The following is a 22,765-nucleotide window of genomic DNA, read 5'->3' on the forward strand; positions in this document are numbered from 1 at the left end:
GCATGTCTGGGAATCAATATTTAACAAGTTCCCCCTGGTGATTCTTTTACCCACTAAATTTAAGAACCATTATACCCAGAATATGTCTTTAACACCCATGGTAAGTGGTCATTCAGGTTCTTTGTCAGTGAAAAAGAAGTTTTCTCTTATAAGGAAGCCCATTTCTTTTCTAAAAAGCCCCAAATGCCAGGCAGTCCCTCTCCTTGAGAAGCTACAGCCAACTCTTTATTCTCTATCTGAAAAGCCTAGTTTTTCCCTCTGGAACTGTACAGATTTTATCTAATTCTCCACCACAGGAAGACACTTCAAATACTAGCTATTGAGCCTCTCCTAAGCCTCCTCTTTAGGAACAGAGCTAACCATTCTTAGCTTTTCAGTAGTTCTCCCCACAGACATGTTACTCAGACATTTCATCACTCACATCTGGATGAGTTTCAGGTGCGTCAGTAATCCTCTTTTAAAGGCTGGAGCCCAGAATCCCACACAATGCTCCAAGTGTGCTCTGCCATGATGGAATAGAATGGACTGTTACTTGGCTCTGAAAACTGTGTATCTAGAACACAGGCTCAGTGGCATTTGCCTTAGTGGTAGCGCCATCACATCTCTGCTTCACGCTGAACTATTAACAGCTAAGCAGTTTTTTTCACTAATGCTATTGTTTTGTCACATCTTTCCCTCCTACGCAACATAATGTTTAAGAATATGAGCTTTGAGAAGAACTGAGTAGAAATTTCCTCGAGTAGAAATTTTTTCAGAGAGAGAATACAGATGGCCAACAGGTATACGAAAAGATGTTCAACATAGCTAATCATCAGGGAAATGCAAATCAAAACTACAGTGAGTTATCATTTCACATCTATCAGAATGGCTATCATCAAAAAGAACACAAATAAATGTTGATGAGGATGTGGGAAAAAGGGAACACTTGTACACTGTCGGTGGGAACGTAAATTGATACAGCCACTGTGGAAAACAATATGGAGGCTTCTCAAAAAGCTAAAAATACAACTACCATACTACTACTACTAAGTCGCTTCAGTCGTGTCCGACTCTGTGCGACCCCATAGATGGCAGCCCACCAGGCTCCCCCGTCCCTGGGATTCTCCAGGCAAGAACACTGGAGTGGGTTGCCATTTCCTTCTCCAATGCATGAAAGTGAAAAGTGAAAGTGAAGTCGCTCAGTCGTGTTCGACTCTTAGCGACCCCATGGACTGCAGCCTACCAGGCTCCTCCGCCCATGGGATTTGCCAGGCAAGAGTACCGGAGTGGGGTGCCATTGCCTTCTCCGACAACTACCATATGACCCAGAAATTCTGCTCCTGGCTATATTCAAAAAAAAAATCAAAAACATTAATTTGAAGAGATAACATACACTCCAATGTTCAAAGCAGCATTATTTACAATTGCCAAGATATGGAAGCCAATTAAGTGTCCATCAACTGACGAATGGATAAAGAAGATGTTACACACACACACTGGAATATTACTCAGTTGTTAAAAAAAAGCAGAACTTTACTACTTACAGCAACATGGGTAGACTTGGAGGGTAGATAAAGACAAGCACTGTATGATATGACTTATATGTGGAACCTAAAAAATACAACAAACTAGTGAATACATAAAAAAAGCAGCAGACTAGTGAGGTGGGGGGAAGAGGCAATATAAGGGTGGGGAGTTGGGGGGCACAAACCATTGGGTGTAAGACAGGCTCAAGGATGTATTGTACAACACAGGGAATCTAGCCAATATTTTGTAATAACTGTAAATGGAAAGTAATCTTTTTAAAATGTATTAAAATATTTTTTAATTTTTTAAAAATAAATTAAAAAATAATAATAATGGGCTTTGGAGTCAAGCAGACCTGGGTATAAACTGCAACTTTACAACTCACTATGCATGTAACTTATCAAACTTTCAGTTTCCTGAAAGGAACAATAGCGACCTCATAGGGTTGTTAGTGAGATTACAATTAATAATCTTTTGTATTAAAGCATCTTGTCTAGGGCCTACATAGCAGTTGTTAGAGGAAGACAGTGCAGCAGAGTAGTTAAGAAATAAGCTATGAATTAAGCGTCATGAGATTGACTCCCAGCCCTCTAGCTGACTAGAAACCTGGAGCAGTTTCTCAACTTCTCTAATTGTAAAAGTCTTTATCTATTAAAAGGTGGGTAAGACATGTACCTAAGGCCTTGGAATCAGACTGCCAGATGTGGATCCTAGCTGAATTTACTGGATATAGTAAGTACTCAAAGTGCCTTTCTTATCATTAAATATGTTGATTTATTTATTAAATCATGTTAATCAACTTTATTTTTAAAAATTTATTCCTTGCCCAAAGGGTAGCCTGCAATCATTGACTGGCTGGTGTGAGGGAAAAAAAACCTGGCCCTCCTGCCTCAATGAGCAACAACTCTGAAGAGCCATCTCATTTCCAGAGCTCCCGTAAGATAGGCAGAGGCCTCAGCAACAACCAGATCACTGGCCCTCCTCTCCCTTTGCCCAATCCTCTTACTCCCTTATGGGTGTATCTCTCAACAAAACTCCACAATAAACCTTCTGCATGAAACTCCCTATCACAGACTCTATTTCTAAGAAGCTCAGTCTAAGACAGTTTGTATCAGGAATGTTTAAGGAAGCAGATTCTAAAATGGGATTTGGGGAGTAGGTTACAAACCTTCTGGCTGGAATAAAAACCTTATCCTTAGTGGTAGCAGAATATGGATATATTTGGCTCCAGGCATGCTGGAGTGGTATGATTGTTACAAACCTCGCCAGTGATGAACTGAGATGGAATACAGATAATAGGAGGTGCGTTGGCTATTGTAATATCTTTGATGCTAATGAGGTATACGAAATGATAATACAAGGACTGTGGAAATAGATGGTTAAACACCTTGATGTCTAGTAACAACATGATTTAATAAGACTAGTTCAGTTCAATTCAGTGAGTATTTAAGTGGTGTTAGTGGTAAAGAACCCACCTGCCAATGCAGGAGACATAAGAGACGTGGGTTCGATCCCTGGGTAGGGAAGTTCCCCTGGAGAAGAGAATGGCAACCCACTCCAGTATTCTTGCCTGGAGAACCCCATGGATAGAGGAGCCTGGTGGGCTACAGTCTATGGGGTCGCAAAGTGTCGAACACAACTGAGTGACTAACACTTCATTTCACTATAAACTCAAAACATATAAAGGTGAGACTAGTCCTTCCATTTCTACAGTACATTACTTATTTCAGCTGCCATGATGTGTTACTCATTCCCCTTACTCAATGGCAGGGGTTCTCCACCTGCTATACTGGGAATCACCTGAGTATCTTTTTAAAAATACAGATGCCTAGCTCCTACCCCTAGATATTCTGATTTAATTGATATGGAGTGCAGCCTGGGGCATCCGGATTCCTTAAAAATCTCCAAGTGATTCTAAGGGGCAGCTAAGTTGGAATGTCATTAAGATAGATCTCTCCTAGCTATCAAGGAGATTTTAGCTTTATTTTACACTTTTGAATGCTTAGTCATGCCTTAACAAAGATTATTATGCCAAATTTGCATCATTTATTCTCATCTTTTCTAGCCTTTGCTGAGATAACTTTTGCAAAGTTTTTATTTTTTTTTTAACTTAGAGGTGACAGAATTGACTATCAGGATGGTAACTCATACATATATTGCTGAAATAAAATTTGCTTCAGAACCAAAGGTAACCTATGTATTAGCACATACTCAAATTTTTCCTTTTCAAATGGTTTGGTTTGCATTTACAATATTAAAATGATGTTGAATAATTCTTCCACTATTTCACCTTCCTGGATGGCATGCCATTCTAGTGCACGCTGAGTTGGTGAAACACATTAACTGATGAAGTTTTGAACCCTTTCCTTGCATTATTTTCTGCAACAGGTCCAGGCAGGCCTTGGAAGTTATGAATAGAACAGTAGAACAACAATGTACTTAGATTTCAGGAAAGAACAATCAAATAGAAACTAAACATCGTGCAAGACTTCCTTCAGTTACTTATTTATCATGATCTTAAACACCATATTTAAATCACCTCCTACACATTAATGACAATTACACTTTCTGTTATAACTAACATTCACTCTGTGTTTTCAGTGACTGTCTACTGACCATCCACTACATATTAGCACTGCTACACTGCTGTGGGCTTAAAAAAATTTCAACTCTCAACAGGTTTGTTTTCTAGAGAAAGAAATCACCCAAGACCATTTGGATACAGAGCTTGAGAAACAGAATACTCAAAAATTACTTCAAGTTGCAAGCATTAGTGACCAAGACCATAATGTTACCATTGAAATAACTGAGTTCAGCAGAATAGCCCAGAGAAAAAGAACAATGGTTGGTTCAGAATGAGGTCTCCTGAGTTTCTTTACAGCAATTAAATACACAAATAGTAATATCCTTTGAAAGGGTACTATAATTTAGCAGTAGGTTCAGCCTGGGCAAGCATAAGTCAACTTCATATTTAAGTGGAATAGAAAATAGCTATTGAGTTTTGAAGACAAAAAAACTCAGCTCTCTCATTATTTTTGTGTGCTGTATAAAATTCCCACTATCAGACGTTCATTCCTTTGATTTAGATACTGTCTTTCCAGGATTTCCAGATGGGTTACCCATAGTAGAGGGGGGTTCCCAGGAAGCTGAAATGGTAAAGAATTTGCCTGCAATGCCAGAGACCTGGGTTTGATCCCTGGGTCAGGAAGATCCCCTGGAGAAGGGCATGGCAACCCACTCCAGTATTCTTGCCTGGAGAATCCCATGGACAGAGGAGCCTGGCGGACTAGTCCATGGGTTCACAAAGAGCCGGACACAACTGAGCTACAAACATACACACATTCATAGCAGAACAGAAGAATTGTGTTCCACCTGGCAAAGTTTGGGAGAGCAGAGAAAGCCTGGAGGAAATGGCAGCTACATGAGGTTTCTGGTCGTGCAGGATAAGGAGGAAGAACAGAAGAAAAGAGAGCATCAGAGACAGATTTTACCTTATTAAACCCGAAACACAGATTCAAAGAGTTTAAAACATGAAAATAACCCAAAAGATCTTCTAGAATAACAGTTCCCAGAATCACATTTCTTCATTTTAACATGAGGGAATTCAACTCGCTTGCTACAGTATCTTCAAGCCCCAAGGTTCACCAACAAAGATTTATCTTGAAATCTGTCTTCCTAATTTTAGCTGAACTTCAGCTATAAAATAAAACTATTTGTGCATATAAGTTTTCAAATAGGCAAAATAATTTTAAAATATCATCTAAATTGGACATAGAATTGATTGGACTTTTGATGTCATAGATAGTAGCCTTTTTAATTAGACCTCTAATTTCATTAGCTTCCCTTCCTTAAATTGAAAATTACATCCATAGACTCATCCAACTGTTTCCAAAGGCACATCATTGCTAACAAGGGAAAAAATACAGATGCTTTACCAAAACTCCCACTCAAGCAGAAAGTATATTTTTGATAAAGGCAACTAAATAACACCATTTTTTAAAGCAGTGAACTAGCCTACAACCCACACAGCAAGTTACTCCTGTTATATCTGAGTTACATACAAGGGAAGACACATTAATTGTGGAAATGAAATTGCATATGCTAAAAAGTTATCTAATAAAAATCTGCAGTCATGTAATGTTCATTTGAACCAAAAAGAAATTAAGTTTAGAGCTGCCTAATCCACTAATAAGTGAAACTCATTTACTGATCAACTAAATGAATCTTAAACTATATGATTCTTTTTGATAAAGTTACCTACAAGTGTTTTATTTACCACAAGCCTTTTTCCTACTTTATTTGTATTTTCCATGTGCGTGATCAAACACACATAATAGTTGAGTGGCATTGTCCTGGAGGGCACAAAAATATCTGTAGCCCACCAGGCTTCTCTGTCCATGGGAGTCTCTTGTATCATGCATCAAGGTGGAAACCAGGTCAGCCCACTAAAAATAATTCAGGGTGTAAAAAATTGTATAGACAAGTTTCTGTGCTAATATAATAAATGTGTGTTATACAGAACAACATTCTCTAATATTGCGTCAGCCAAAAGGTTCATTTGGGTTTTTCCATAAGATATTACAATAAACTGCTGCATTTCATTGCAATATTAATTGCAACATTATAATTACAGACTGATTTCAAAACTGAATTTGAGTGTTGAATAATACTACTATCTTACTAATGGAAGATATAAATCATAGAGTGAATACATTAAGTGCAGAGAGATAGAAAAGAGAAATACAAAAATTAGCTAAAAGCACCAGGAAAGATTTTACCCAGGAAGTAAAAGCTGAGCTTGAGATTTAAACCAGCAGTAGGTGAGCTAAGAGAAGGACAATACGAACTTTACTAAATGTAAGCAAGATGAAATCCTTATGATATATTCCATGTTTGCAGAGGAAATAAAGATAATAAATGTTATGTAATTCTTAAAAACGAAAGGATATAAATTCTGCCTAGAAAAAAGACTTAAGCACCAAATGTGGGGAGTAGAAACAAAAACAAAAATAAGTAGACATAGAGTGATGCTTAAGAGAATCATACTTTAAAGTATTTTCCTTCTTGTAAACCAATTAACAAGAAAGCCAATTTCCTCCTCTTGGTTTCATAGAGCTCTTAAAGAGAATTGACTTTCTTCAGCTGTGCACTCTGTTTACTTGTTGGCTATACTGAATCCCTAGAATTGTCAAGTTATTTCTAAAAATCTTGAAAATCTACCTGAGGTTTTTTGTTTGTTTGTTTTGTTTTTTGAGAGGTGACAGAGATCAATCAGTGGTGAAAAGCAATCAGTTCAGTCACTCAGTTGTGTCTGACTCTTTGCAACCCCATGAATCGCAGCATGCCAGGCCTCCCTGTCCATCACCAACTCCCAGAGTTCACTCAGACTCACGTCCATTGAGTCCGTGATGCCATCCAGCCATCTCATCCTCAGTCGTCCCCTTCTCCTCCTGCCCCCAATCCCTCCCAGCATCAGAGTCTTTTCCAATGAGTCAACTCTTCACATGAGGTGGCCAAAGTACTGGAGTTTCAGCTTTAGCATCATTCCTTCCAAAGAAATCCCAGGGCTGATCTCCTTCAGAATGGATTCATTGGATCTCCTTGCAGTCCAAGGGACTCTCAAGAGTCTTCTCCAACACCACAGTTCAAAAACATCAATTCTTCGGCGCTCAGCCTTCTTCACAGTCCAACTCTCACATCCATACATGACCACAGGAAAAACCATAGCCTTGACTAGACGGACCTTAGTTGGCAAAGTAATGTCTCTGCTTTTGAATATGCTATCTAGGTTGGTCATAACTTTTCTACCAAGGAGTAAGCATCTTTTAATTTCATGGCTGCAATCACCATCTGCAGTGATTTTGGAGCCAAAAAAATTAAAGTCGAGTCAGTGATGCCATCCAGCCATCTCATCCTCTGTCAGCCCCTTCTCCTCCTGCCCCCAATCCCTACAGCATCAGAGTCTTTTCCAATGAGTCAACTCTTCGCATGAGGTGGCCAAAGTACTGGAGCTTCAGCTTTAGCGTCATTCCTTCCAAGGAAAGTTAATCTGTTTAGTAATAGCCTAGAGAAGTTCATTGCCCCTTGAAAGTCCCACTGAATCAAGCCCTGAAGCAACCTTCTGGTGGAGCCAGTGCGGTCACCCTCTGCCCTCTGGCTAATTCCACTGACAAACTTTATGATGTGGTGGTGTCAAGGCAGCAGTTTCCTTTGAATTCGTTTGTGTCTATGACCCTATTTGAAACAGTTTGACTTTTGTGAGAGTCCACTTTTCTGCTTCTCTTGTGGACCAACCCCCCTCAAGGTTTATTTCCGCCTGCCAGCCCCTTAATACGAAACGGATGCTCTCAAAGTTGGTCCTGAGCCTTTCACTTTTCTCATTCTATTCTCTATTCAAGAAAAACACATTACTGGAACTTCCCAGGGGTCCAGTGGCTAAGACTCTGCACTCCCAATACCCAGCACAGCCAAGTTAAAAAAAGAAGAAAACAATTTTAGCAAATTAAAAGAAAAAAAAAAGCACATTGTTGAAGTCACCTGCTCCTGAGTGAACCACAGCATGTGCTGGAGGTTCAGTGAAAAATAAGACAACATACCTCTCTTGGCAATCTAATTTATCCTCATGACTTCACCTACTACAGCTTCAGAAAAACTACTAAATTTCTCCTTTCAGTTCTGGTCTTTTTCCAGAGTTCCACCTCCAAATACCCAACTCCATCACAATGTCCTTCCATTACTTACAACTATACACACCTAAACCTAAAATACCTCATAATTCTCCTCTAAGTAGATCTGCCTGCCAACATCTCTACTTGTCATTGAAACCTGGAGGTTAATTCTGTCCTCTCCTTCTTCGCTCTAACTAGTAACCAAAGCCCTGTGAAGCTCCCTTCACAAAGCCTCTCTCATTCAGATCGTATATTCTATGTGACTCTATGCCTGGGCTATTAAAATAATCTCCGAAATGGACCTTCAGTCTCCTCTGTCTCTCCCTCTTCTAATCTATGTCACTTTATTAATCTCCATAAAACAACATGTCATGTAAGTCATAGGTCCCTCAGACAGAAGAATAAGATTAAAATCCCCTGGCCTGATACCTAGAGTCCTCCAAGATCTATCTCCTACTTCACTGCCTCTCTGATCTTATTACCATTTCCCCAATGGGGATACATTCCCTGCTCTCCCATCTACCAGGTGTATTACAGTCTCCATTAATTTCCTTGTGTTTTTTCTTCATAAGTTGCTCCTACTACCCAGAGCATCCTCTCCATCTTCTCCCTTTATCTATATCCTACTTTTCCTTCTTAGACCCATATTTTCCACATAGCCTTCTCTGTGTGCCAATCACTGGTGTTTTCCTTCTTTCCTTTTTCCTAAATGCTTGACAACAACAAAGCTCACATTAGTATTCAGGAGTCTTGAAATACTTATTAATCTAACTATCTTAGTACTTAAGATAATTATACATTATATAAGTATATAAATAATGCACAACTTATTATATTGTATATATTAATAAAATTGATATACTATCACTACCTTAAGTATATATTGTAGAAAGTGTCTATCTTTCTATTAATAGACGATAGATCCCTAGATTGTGTTCTCTAAAGATGATAAATATGCAACAAGCTTGCTCCTGCTGCTAAGTCATAACCAAGAGTCCAAGCAACTCTAATTATAAAGGTTATATTTTAGATTGTTTCTGATTTACTAAAAGATAAATCAATTTAACATTTTCATATAGAAGGCAACAGTATTGATTAATCAATAAATAGAAACTGAAGATAATCAAGAATCTGGTGCACTCTTACTAATGAGAGTACAATGAAATGGAATCAGAAGTATAAAATTAGCAGTTCATTTTAGCTCGAAAGAAAATCTCCTCTCATAATTAAACAGATTCATTGATTTTTAGTTCTTCAAAGGCACCATGCTGACTCAATCTAGTCTTGCTTCAACAAATAAACTAGTTATTTACAGTATCATGAATATTAATAAAATATTCTAATAGTTATTGATCTATATAAAAATCAAAACATGGTTTTATATTTCTAAAAGAAAATGTACCCTTTAAAAAAAACAGGTTTAAAAAGAAACTGCTAAACTCCCCCTGGGTGTTCTTTGGAAGGAATGATGCTACAGCTGAAACTCCAGTACTCTGGCCACCTCATGCAAAGAGTTGACTCATTGGAAAAGACTGATGCTGGGAGGGATTGGGGGCAGGAGGAAAAGGGGACGACAGAGGATGAGATGGCTGGATGGCATCACCGACTCGATGGACGTGAGTCTGAGTGAACTCCGGGAGATGGTAATGGACAGGAAGGCCTGGCGTGCTGCGATTCATGGGGTCGCAAAGAGTCGGACACGACTGAGTGACTGACCTGAACTGAAACTCCAATCATTTCTCCTCAGTCTCATTGTTCACGTCTTCCTCCCTGACAAAAGCCATGGAGGACTTCCTTGGTGGTCCAGTAGTTAAGAAACCACCTGCCAATGCAGGGGACCCTGGTTCAATCCCTGGTCCAGGGAGATTCCACATACCACGGGGCTACTGGCCGCTGAGCCACAGATACTGAAGCCCATAGGCCATAAAGCCCGTGCTCTGCAACAGGAGAAGCCATTGCACTACAACCTGAAAGCAGCCCCCTGCTCACCACAGCTAAAGGAAACCTAAGTCCCGCAATGACAACCCAGCGCAGCCAAACATTTTTAAAAAATTAAATGGAAAAAAAAAAAAAAAGCTATGGAAGTTAGAAAATGTCCAGACGGCAATTTGTGTATGTTGAAAGCAGTGAATAAGCTTTCACCATCTTTTGTAATTCCCAACTGTCATCACTCTAGTTTTTATTTAGGAGTCGTAAGTTTAGCCAATATAATAAATTTGCTAAAGCAGGATGTATTTGTTTTCTACACTCTTCTTGCTTTCCTCCTAACAACCAATCTCACCTCCTTTCCTTAGTACAACATCCCCATCTCCCTAATCACCAAACGCCCAGAAATCAAATACAACGGTAAACAAGCCACTGAATGGTACCTTCCTGGTGCTGTATAAAACAAATGCAATCTTCTGTTTGGGCATTTTAAAACACCACAAGCATTCTTACTTAGATTAAATCATGGATCTCCCTGGTCTCCAGGCATGTCTAGACATGAACCATAAAGGGAATGAGATCCTTGGAGTTTCTCTAGTAACTGCAGGCCAAACCAACAGCAACCCTAAGAACAAGCATTCTTTATTTTTTTAAGCAAAACTATCCCACACACATTTCATCTCGTTATTTTAATTTTTTAGTTGCACTACCTACAAAATAAACTGCATTTTAAATGTTTGATTTCAGTAGGCAATGCATATTGATGACTTTTATATATGAATTTTCTTTTTTTTCTAAATCATCTTTGAAGAAAAGTTTTTAAAATCTAAATTTCAAGGCATCTACCTGCAACCACTGCCTTGGATGGCAGCAATTCAGCTCAGGTAAGACATGCAAGATGCAGCTAATAATCATAAAATATCAATCAGGAGGAGGTATTAAATACTGTATTGGGTAAAAATGACTAACAATTTGAAAGAATTGCCTTTGTAACCACATCCTAACCAAGACTTATAAGATTGCATATGGTTAATGGAATGGAAGCTATTTTATTTATATATGTATATTTACCTAGAAAGTACAAATTGAACTCTACAGTTATCTCTAGAGAGTTTAGAGGTTAGCTAACTCTGATTTCAGCATGTTGCCTGATAATGGCTTGGTATACTGTACATATTAAAGGTTTACGAAGGATTTATGTAATGTATTCAACAACGTCCTGCTCTCCCAAAGATATGATGAATACAAATCATTGTTGGTTGTAAATAACCTGCCTTTTTGCAATTTAACAAGTTAATTTTTACAATTAACATTTTCTGTATTGTACATTTTATACCTTGGTCTCTTACTCTTCACTTTGGTGTACACAGAGCAAATGATGCATTTAACAAAAAAAAAAATGTACTGTTTTTCATATTCAAAGATAATGCTATAACTTACTCAAATTCATCCTTGAGAAGATTCTTCTGGTGTTTTAAGAATGTGAGTTTGGAATGTGTGTTGAATGACTAGATCATCTGGGCCTATCCATGTTGAGAGGCATCTGTGAGACCACTTGCTGGGTTTAGGGAATCAGCCTATAGCTGGGGAGTTTTCCTTTGTGGACAATCATTTAGAATTAAGCTATTTGGGCCAATAAAGATCAAAGGGAGGGCTACTTCCAGTTGAGCCCCAGAAAGTGTGTAATCAAACAATATTCTTTATTCTCTCCTGATTCACGCACTGAAGAAAATAAAGGGAAGGAGTAACTAAGGGAAAGAATTATTAGTAGAGGTCTCCCAGAAATCCTCACTCTCCTCTTTGCTCAATCTACTCCAAATGCACACATAAACACATCTACATCCTCAAATGTGGAACTGAGAGAATAAGAAAATACAACTGGTCGCAAAACAGTCTTTCTTCCACAGCACTCACTCTGAACGTCCAAAACGACGCTTGCTTCAAGGACCTACTCTAGTACCACCTCCTCCATGACACTTCCCTAACCAATGATAATTCTCCTTCATGCCCCACCCCGCTCACTTCTATTTCTACCCGCCTTGGACATTTACTAGGCACTGTCTTGTATAGTAAATAATGCGTGTTCATTTTGTGTTACCATCTAGGTTGTACATAGGATGGTGGAACGACCCTAGGGGCTAAACATATAGTTGCTGCTGCTGCTGCTAAGTCACTTCAGTCATGTCCGACTCTGTGCGACCCCATAGACCGCAGCCCACCAGGCTCCCCCTTCCCTGGATTCTCCAGGCAAGAACACTGGAGTGGGTTGCCGTTTCCTTCTCCAGTGCATGAAAGTGAAAAGTGAAAGGGAAGTTGCTCAGTCGTGTCCGACTCTTGGCGACCCCATGGACTACAGCCTACCAGGCTCCTCCATCCATGGGATTTTCCAGGCAAGAGTACTGGAGTGGGGTGCCATTACCTTCTCCAAAACATATAGCATTGAAATAAACAATGTACCAGAAGTAGGAATAGTTTTGCCTAAAGTTGACCGGGGCTCGATTCCTGGGTTGGGAAGATCCCCTGGAGAAGGAAATGGCAACCCACTCCAGTATTCTTGCCTGGAGAATCGCACGGACTGTAGCCTGTCAGGCTCCTCTGTCCCTGAGGTCGCAAGAGTTGGACGCTATTTAGCGACTAAACCACCAAAGCTGACCTAGAGGGTACGAAACTTCGGCCTCCGACCTTAAGCGGCCCAGACTCCCGTGTAACTAACGAGCTGGCCGGCTCCCTCTCTTGACTAAAAGAAGATCTGGCTCCCACCCCCACTGAATGGCCCTCCGACAATGTGAGAGCACCCAACGGGAACACAAGAGGGCAGACGGGACCTCGTGGGCACTCCTCCGGCATGTTACAGGCCACCCAGGCCAACCGCTCCTCAGCAAACTGGAGCCAACCAGCTGATACTCCAGCAAGCTGTTTTCCCTGACGGGGATGGGTTCTGAAAACTGGGGGGAGGGCCTGGGGTTTCTTGGAGGGGGGGTCGGAGAGAAGGAGCTCTTCGTCCCTCCCAGCAGATGAAGAAAAACAACTTCCCAAGATCCTCGCCTCCTCGTCCCGGGCCTGGTCTAGACAGGCGCCCGCCCCCCGCCCCTCCAGGCGGCGTCCTCCCCGCCCCCACCCGCCCCTCCCCCACCCGCCCCTCCCCCGCCCGGCCCCCTCGCCCGCCCCGCCCCCTCCACCCGCGGGGTTCTGAGGGCGGTTGGTCGGCCACGGCCACGGTCACTTGGCCACTCGGAGCGGCGGGGCGCACCGGGTCGAAAGAGCCGGCTCGAAGGGTTGGGGCCCAGAACTGAAGAGAAGTTTCCTGGGGCTGGCCGGGCCCGGCTGAGGGAGGCGGGAGCCGGCCCGAGGAGAGCGGAGGGGAAAGGGAAGGGCAGGAAGGGAACCTGAGAGGCAGAGCCCCGGGAGGCGGGGAGACCGCTGGCCCGGGACGCGGGGTCGGGGGCTCGGTGGCCCAGGTGGGGCCAGCCGGCCGGGCGCGCCCGGGAGTCACCCGGGCCTGGGGTGGGGGCCGAACCAGCGGGCGGCAGGTTGCCGCTGGAGCGCCGCCCGCCGGCCTCGCCAAGCGTGCGCGGCACGTCCGGCGGGGGCCCGGCGCAGCCCCACGGGCCGAGCGAGAGTCGCTGGGGGGCGGCTCGGAGGCGTCCTCTGGGGACCCGCGTCCTGGGCCTCGTGCCCCGGCATGTCGGGTGTCACCCCGGGGAAATGTGGGGTCGCGGCGGGCCTGATCCCTCCCGCTCGCCTGCTCAGGGACACCGCGTCGGCGCTGCGAACCGTCTGAGAGCTTCGAGCCCGCGGGCGCCCGGTGCTCGGTTTGTAGGCAGTGTAATTAGCTGATTGTACTCTCATGCTTACAATCACTAGTTCCACTGCCATCAAAACAAGGCACAGCATCACCCGCCGCCCTGCCGGGAGGAGGACGCCACCCTCGGCGGCTAACCGCCGACCTCAAGCGTTCGCGAAGAGTGCCCAGGGCTTCGAGATCCGATGCGTCAGCTTTTAGCTCTGCTGGCGGAGCACGTTGTCAGCTTGCTAGTAACCCCCTTGCAAACTCCTGCAAGCTGCTGCTTCTAGATACTGTTAAACTGTTAGCCATCTCTAAGAGTAAAAGCAAAACGGTGCAATCCCCTGTAAACAAAGCGAAATCCGTGGTGTTGAATGGCCCTAAGACTTTTTAACTGCTGGGTGGAGCCCCCACGTAGCGTTTAATGCTGTTTGCTGTGATTCGTTGTGCCTGTTTTTCATTATTGAGTAGTTCAGTTCAGTCGCTCGGTCGTGTCGGACTCTTTGTGACCCCATGGACTGCTGCACGCCAGGCTTCCCTGTCCATCACCAACTCCCGGAGCTTTCTCAAACTCATGTCCATCGAGTCGGTGATGCCATCCAGCCAGCTCATCCTCATTATTTAGTGGGGTATTCACCAAGACACCAAGGGAGCTACTACTGAACCTTGCCTATTACAACGTATGGAGCACCAACCTCAGACGCAGTTTGTGATCAACGTAAACCTTTTTCCTGTGAGTCTAGTTACTAGGCAGTGTAGTTAGCTGATTGCTAATAATACCAATCACTAACCACACGGCCAGGTAAAAAGATTTGGGAATTCATCCAAATGAGGTGCATGTATGTATCAATGTAGGGGGCTTGACGAAGGGATTGGAATTTGCTGCTATTGCCCATTGCTTATTTATCAATAGCTTAACCAAGAGAGAAGTCAACATTTTAGGTGCTAAATATACGATGTATGTTTTATATAGATAGATAGATACATATATGATTTTTCAATATCCCTTCAGTCTCTGAACCAAAAAATGTTCAGATATATTGGAGAATAGAATTTTTTTTCTTAGCTGTTATTGTATAGATTTGTAATTATCAACTTTTGAACTATATTTTTATGAGAGACTGTATTAATATCTTGAAAAAATAAAGTGTCATAAGGAAACAAAATTGTGGTTATTACCAATATGTTCATGTCCTTTCCTAAACTGGTTTTATGATTTCCATCTCAATTCCTCCCACAGTAATTACAACTTTCCTATCGCTGAAAGAGTTAAATTGTTCCTAGATTAACCAGATCTCCAGGGAAAGCTACACATATAACATTTGTTAACATTTTTGTAGAAACATATTAACAAAAATGTTTATAATGTATTTTTCATCCCACTTATCCTATATATTTAAGTAATCATTTACAGCTCTTGCCGTAAAAGCAGCTTTTAGTGGGACTGACGATCTAAATCAAGCTTCTTTCCGTAAGACTGGCCTTACAGATTCAAGGGTGAAGGTGAAGTCGCTCAGTCGTGTCCGACTCTTGCGACCCCGTGGACTGTAGCCTACCAGGCTTCTCCGTCCATGGGATTCTCCAGGCAAGAATACTGGAGTGGGTTACCATTTCCTTCTCCAGGGGATCTTCCGGACCCAGGGATCGAAGCCGGGTCTCCCGCATTGGCGGCAGACGCTTTAACCTCTGAGCCACCAGGGAAGCCCAGATTCAGGGGGGAAATGCGTAAAAAACTATACACATGGGTACCTATCAGCCCAGTTTCGACCTCTAGCTACCATAGGCTATGACGTTAGCTGCCCTGTTGAATTCATCGATGCAGGCCCAGAACCTCCCCATAGAGGGTGCTGCGCTACAGGAATCTGGTGTGGAAAAGGGTTTGGGGCGGTGTAACTAAGGAACTGAAAGCTTTATCTAGATAGTTTGGGGGAAAGGAAGCTGGTCTGGCGGGGATACGAGGAAGGAGGGTGGGGGGAAGGAGGCTGAGGATGGAAAAGCTGAAGTGCTCCCCCACTGACTCCAACAGGACAAGACGCCCCAAAGTGGATGCTTTGACTCTTCTATTCGGACCCCAAGGCTTGGACAGGTCCCGAAGCCTGTGATCACTGCAGAAATGGGATTCAGGTGACCCACAAGCACGCGTCAGACCCCAACATCTACCGAGCAAACCAAGGGCTTCCGGCCGTGGCGGTTGCCAACTTGGCGGGTTTCCGGGGTGAGGGAGGGGCGGGGCTGAGAGACCGGCAAAGGAGCTTGGAGAAGCGTCCTCAGTTGCCATGGAAACGAGGCCCAGCAGCAATCTTAGCAGCCCAGAGGAGTCCTGTGAAGCTTTTCCCCAAGGATTGCTAGTGTTCACCGGCTCTTCGGATCGCGATGCCAACTTAGCCAAGCAGTTCTGGATCGGGGCGTCAATGTACCCCCACAACGAATCTCAGCTGGTGCTCTCCAGAGGTAGCAGCCAGCGTCTGCCGGTGGCGCGGCCTTCCAAGAGCAGTGCACCGGGTAAGTAGCTCCTCTGTAACCCACGGGGAAGATACTAGAGCCCCGCCCAGGAGAAACTGCTGAACCTAGTTCTAAAGAGCCTTTCATTCAAATATCTAAACCTCTATACAAACAATTTTAAAACCGTCTCTGCAATTTTTCCACCCCAAAATGATCAGTGGTGTCTTTGTTATATCTAAAAGCACATCTGAAAATATCCCCTGGGTTACAACATCTATTTGTCTAAACAGTGTAGAATAGTCCGGGCAATTGTTGGCTGAAAGGATATGAAAGACAGTCGTTTACATAATTGAGTTCAAACATGAAAACCCTAGAGAAGGTTGAAGGCAGAGTCAATATTAGGAAACAAGTTCCCTGACCTGTAAGGCCTAAAATGGGAAAACTGCAATTTTTATAGGTACAGAAAACTTAAATACCTTTAATGCTATGGTTTTTCCAGTTATCTCTTTACTTCCCTTTTGTATTTTTTAGAGAAAACTTATTTCCAGCCTTTTTCCCTTGAGGAAAGCAGTAAGTACAAAGTTTTATGCCTTTCAAAATCCTGATTCCTAGATTCTTTAAAAAAAAATCTAAGAATTTTTTTAAAAATTAAAAAAATATAGATAATAAGTATAAGGATACAACTTCATACTTTGGCATAACTTTCTGAAAGCATACCAAGACCCTGCCTCAGGGACCAATTCATTTATCCAGAGGAAAATGCCTAAATTCCTGTAACCCTTTGAATAGGAATTATAATATCTGATACTACAAGTTTGTTCTGTTTAGAGACCTTTTCTTATCTCTAGACTCAGGCTTGGAGGAAGCAATGGCACCCCACTCCAGTACTCTTGCCTGGCAAATCCCATGGACAGAGGAGCCTGGTAGGCTGCAGTCCATGGGGTCGCTAAGAGTCAGACATGACTGAGCAACTTCACTTTGACTTTTCACTTTTATGCATTGGAGAAGGAAATGGCAACCCAATCCAGTATTCTTGCCTAGAGAATCCCAGGGATGGGGGAGCCTGGTGGGCTGCCGTCTATGGGGTCACACAGAGTCGGACACAACTGAAGCGACTTAGCAGCAGCAGCAGGAGCAGATTCAGGCTACTCCTCTTCTAAAGTGATTAAAGGTTCCTTGCAGTCAGAGCTAATTAATTCAGTCTCCAGTTATTTACGAATTTGGTTCATAAAATTTCAAGACAGTACATATTTATGTTACCTTCCTACTCTATGTATTTAACCTTTTAACCTTTAATTTTTATCAACATTATTGTAAAATCATGATAAAATTATTTCAGATTGAGTTTGACTATTTTCTTTAGAGAGTAGAGATGTCACTGCTGAAACCCTGAAGATTCAGGAATCCGAAGAGAAAAAAAAGTATCTCCAAAAGGTAGGCCAATATTTCAGAAAGTTATTTGGTTTTCATTAAAATTTCATTATTATTTTCTGTGTGTGTTTTAGTCGCTCAGTCGTGTCTGACTCTTTTCGAGCCCGCCAGGCTCCTCTGTTCATGGAGTTCTCCAGGCAAGAATACTGGAGTGTGTTGCCAAGCCCTTCTCCGTTATTTTCCAAGTCATCCCAATATTCTTTTTGTTAATATACATATATAGAAATTTTCTGCTTCTAGTATATCGGCTTGAGTGTTGAAGAGCCTTTATTAGAACTTTAATTGAAGATTAAGAAATTCTGTTAAACTTTGGCAGTTTCAGTCTCTGCAAAAGCCCAAGGATGTATAAGAACAATGAAAACAGAGGGAAGTGGGGGAAAATGAATTCACACACTTTCCATCCAATAAGGCCCTAAATCATATACAAAGTTGTAAGAAGAGAAATAGTGTAAGAACAGGAAAAAATGAAGAGAATTGACTGTCTTGCTGTGCTGTGCTGTGTCGCTCAGTCGTGTCTGACTCTTTGATGAACCGACTGTCTTAATAGGTCAAAATTAAATGATCAGAGGAATGAGTCTGTCATCTAGAACCATTTTGATTAAAGGCCACAATTCAACACATTGGTGTTGTCAAATCAACTGAACATGTCTCTTCTTGGCAACCTCCCTTTTCTGCTTTTCTTGTTGCAGGCACAGACTTTAACTCAATAATTAGTACAGTGATTTATAGAAACATTTTGTTCGGTTAATGGGGAGATTCCATTCCTGTAACTGTTCCTGTACTCTAAAAGCAAAGATAGAGGTTTTGTCTGACCTAATGTCTTTAATCACCGGATCTATTGGCAAACTCCAAAAGACTTATTGGGAATTCTACATAAATTACAGAACAATCATTTGAGTTTGCTGATCACATTAGTTCCCTTTGTGGACTCTTGGTGATTTCTCCAAACAAATTAAGTGATTAGAAATAGTCAGCATTTTCTTTTCTCCTGGGGATACTATATACTGTATATTTATACCAGGACTTGATGAGGGGGAAGAGAACTTAATTTTCAGTGAGGCAAAAATCATTAAAATTCTACTTCTTCAGCACATTTTAATTTCATTTTTGGAAGAGATTAGAAATAAAAGATTAAAGACAAACTATTTCCAATTTTTATCGTTTTTTTGTCAAACAATTTAAGACAAGTTGAGGAGTTACAGGTGAATTTCATGTTAATGGACTATTATATCAGTAGTCTTAGAACTGATTTCTTGCCTCAGGTTCTTCTATTATTAATTAATTAATACCCAGATATCTACTGAGAACCTGTCACGTGCCAAGTACTATCATAGATGCCGGCAATATAAAGATGTATTCCCTGACTTCGAGTTTATAATCTGGTGGGGGAGAATGCCAATAGATATATGCACATAATACATTATTATGGTAGAGATACACACGTAGAACTAAGGAAACACATTGAAGGACATCAAAGTCAAGCTTAAGGATTCAAGAACTCTTCCCAAAAGAACTGTGTTTCAAAGAATGTATAGACTTGACCAATCAAGTAATATCCTCCATGCTAAACTAGTTATCTTCCTAAAACCCAAGTCCTGTTATCCTGCTTTCTTACTGTATTCGTCTGCTAGGGTTGCCATAACAAAATACCACAGAACAGGTGGCTTAAATAACAGAATTTTATTTTCTCACAGTTGTGGAGGCTGGAAGCCTGAGATCAGGGTGCCTCCAGAGCTGGTTTCTGATGAGGCCTCATTCCCAGGCTTCTGCAATAGATGGTCATTTTCTCAGTGCATCCTCAAATGGTAGCAGGAGCTCTGGCAGCTCTTCATCATCTTATAAAGACATCAGTCCTATTATATTAAGACCCCACTGTTATGACCTCATTTAACGTGAACCACCTTTCTAAAAGATCTGTTTACAAATAGAGTTACACTGAGGGTTAGGGCTTCAACATAGAAATTGCAGGGGTGGGGATGGGAATGATATATTTCAATATATATATCTGGTTTCATTTTTCTCCCTAGCTTTTCTGCAGGATGGAGACCAAACTCTCCAGCGTGGTATTCAAGTTCTTTCCCAGTCTGACCATGACCTAACTGTCTTCTACCACTCTCCTTCCTTCCCCTACTCACCACCCTCTACCCCAAAAGCAGCATCGTCTGTCCAGCTGGTGCTCAGCCGCTAGGCTAGGGCACACTGTGTACCCTTTGCCATATGTACTGCGGTGGTAAATGGGTAAATATTAATATATTTTTGCTAAACCTAAACACGCACATTATCTATCCTGTGATATCTGCCAAATTGTACATTAAGTCAAATAGGTTCTACAAGGCAGTATAAACAAGACTCTATCTGTTGAGAATAAGAGGCCTAACACCAAGCAGCAAACCAGCAGGACAGAAAGAGAATATTACTGAAACTGCCTTGTGAGGATATAGGAGACCTGAGTCAGCATGGTGCAATACAATTAAGAGAATCATGTAATAATTGAATGCTCTTATAGATATCCTCTTTACCATCTGAGCCACTGGGGAGGCCAATGGTTGTGAACTTGGACAAACTCCAAGAGATGGTGAGGGACAGGAACGCCTGGCATGCTGCAGTCCATGGGGTCGTGAGGAGCTGGACACGACTTGGCAACTGAACAACAAGAATAGATGTCCTCAGATACCACTGTGATCTAGTACTCATAACACCCAATTTAGTGAGTGCATACCATGTGGTATGTATACTAAGCTAAGCACTGTAAATGCATCAATTCATACTCTCCTTAAAGTAACCTCATGATTGTTCCCATTTAATCAAACGAGGCTTAAATGATCTTCCAAAGTTCCCACAACTGAAAAGTGGCTGAGTTTAAATTCAAAGCCTGTATCCTAATTCCAAAGCCCTTGAGTCTCATTTTATTGTACTGATTGATGGCCATGGTATATTGTTCAAGTGTGCTGCTGAAGACTCTAAAATTCAAAACTGTGGTATGAATACAAGTATGAGAAACAGTGTTTCCAGCCCTGTGGAACTGTACACTGTTTCTTCAACCTGTGGTGCACTTTTGTGTGTCTTCCTAAAATGCTGTTCCGCATTTACCTTCAAGTTTCAACTCAAATACAACCTCAAATACAACTTCTCTCTGAAGCCTTCCCAGAGGTGACTTGGACACTACAGAATGAATAGGTCCCTTCTCTGTGCTCCCAGAGCAAGTTATGATCTGTGTTATAGCTGCATGTGGACGTTTCTGTCTCTCCTGCTAGATTCCAGGCACCATAGTGTAGTGGACCTCGGAGACAAGCTTGGTTTGGAAGTCTGACTCTGCCACTTACTATCTCAATGACCTTGAGAAGTTTACTTAACTCCTGTAAGGCTCAGCTTCCTCAGACAGAGAAGAAGCAGTGATAAAAATATCCCCCTCATCCAGCTGGTATAAGATATGTAAAACACTTGGCCATCGTTTGCTCTCAACAAATTCCAGTTCTCTTTTCCTCCGTGAGGGCAGAGGTCATTTCCTATTTGCTTAACCCTGCTGTTCATCTTGGAGAAGGCAGTGGCACGCCACTCCAGTACTCTTGCCTGACAAATCCCATGGACGGAGAAGCCTGGTAGGCTGCAGTCCATGGGGTCGCTAGGAGTCGGACACAGACACAACTGAGGGACTTCACTTTCACTTTTCACTTTCACGCATTGGAGAAGGAAATGGCAACCCACTCCAGTGTTCTTGCCTGGAGAATCCCAGGGACGGGGGAGCCTGGTGGGCTGCGGTCTATGGGGTCACACAGAGTCGGACACGACTGAAACGATTTAGCAGCAGCAGCAGCAGATGCTCGTCTACCTATTGAAACTCAATAAATATTTGTTGATAGAATAAATAATTGCATAACTGAGTTAACGAATGAATGAACATATGCTCTATACAGTGATAATGTCATTTTGGTTAGCCTTCTGCATGTGTATACACCTGACAAACTTTTCTAGGCTGACAGTTTTTGTAAGAATATTCTCCAAAGCTAGTCTATTTGCAAGTCTACTTTAGGATCAATTTAGCACATGCCCTTGCTTCTCAGTTTTGCTTTTACCTCTGCTGCTGCTGCTGCTAAGTCGCTTCAGTCGTGTCCGACTCTGTGCGACCCCATAGACGGCAGCCCATCAGGCTCCCGCGTCCCTGGGATTCTCCAGGCAAGAACACTGGAGTGGGTTGCCATTTCCTTCTCCAATGCAGGGAAGTGAAAAGGGAAAGTGAAGTCGCTCAGTCATATCCGACTCTTAGCGACCCCATGGACCGCAGCCCACCAGGCTTCACCATCCGTGGGATTTTCCAGGCAAGAGTACTAGAGTGGGGTGCCATTGCCTTCTACCTCATGGGTCTATATATGATGAGAGGACATGTGACTCCTTGTAATTACTAAAACTGAGACTCTATTTTTGGATGACACTGTTTTTTTAAGATTGTAGTACTCTCTCTACATTGCTGCTACCACCATTCTAGAATTTTCAGCTTGATGGCAGAAAATAAATGGGGTAGGAAGTTCTAGTTAAATAGAACGTTTATAATGATCTATTTAATTTGCAGACCTTCTACATATTTTGAACATATACATTTGTAAGTAAATTCCTGGTATAATTTTCATTCTAAAATGGTAAAAAATATTCCCCATCAAGTCACTTGAAGTTTTTTTTTTCTTTTCACAGTCTCCTTAAAATTAATGAAAATCTGAAAATTTATCTCTCTCACTCCTAAAAATACCTTTGTAGCTTTTCTCCCCAATTGATATTGATTGACTTTTTCAGTTGTTGAACTTTTTAAAATTTTAATGTTATCCTCCATCTTGGAATATCTTCCAGGTATATATTATAAATACTTTGGTTAGTAGAAAAAATGCTATTAATCACAAGTACTATTTCTGTGATGGATAGCCATGGCAGAAAATCAAGAACAATTTGAGTCCATCAAGATTAAATGGCTTACTCTGTCCATAAAGGAAACCTTATAGCTCTGTACTGGCCCATTATT

At 41.9% G+C, this 22,765-nt stretch overlaps 1 protein-coding gene across 2 annotated transcripts in view; it reads left to right on the top strand.

The window, feature by feature from the left end:
- Positions 1-10,597: 10,597 nt before the first annotated feature.
- The window catches only part of HOATZ (HOATZ cilia and flagella associated protein), a 41,102-nt gene continuing 28,934 nt past the window's right edge, over positions 10,598-22,765 (top strand). For both annotated transcript variants that reach the window (XM_040257976.1, XM_040257977.1), the window contains exons 1-4: positions 10,598-10,984; positions 15,911-16,386; positions 16,858-16,896; positions 17,690-17,760. In XM_040257976.1, coding sequence (XP_040113910.1) covers positions 16,161-16,386; positions 16,858-16,896; positions 17,690-17,760 — 336 coding nt within the window. In that variant the 5' untranslated portion in view covers positions 10,598-10,984; positions 15,911-16,160. The remainder of the gene's footprint in view (positions 10,985-15,910; positions 16,387-16,857; positions 16,897-17,689; positions 17,761-22,765) is intronic.

This window comes from Oryx dammah, unplaced genomic scaffold (genome assembly GCF_014754425.2).
Source record: "Oryx dammah isolate SB20612 unplaced genomic scaffold, SCBI_Odam_1.1 HiC_scaffold_17, whole genome shotgun sequence".
Classification (NCBI taxonomy): domain Eukaryota; kingdom Metazoa; phylum Chordata; class Mammalia; order Artiodactyla; family Bovidae; genus Oryx; species Oryx dammah.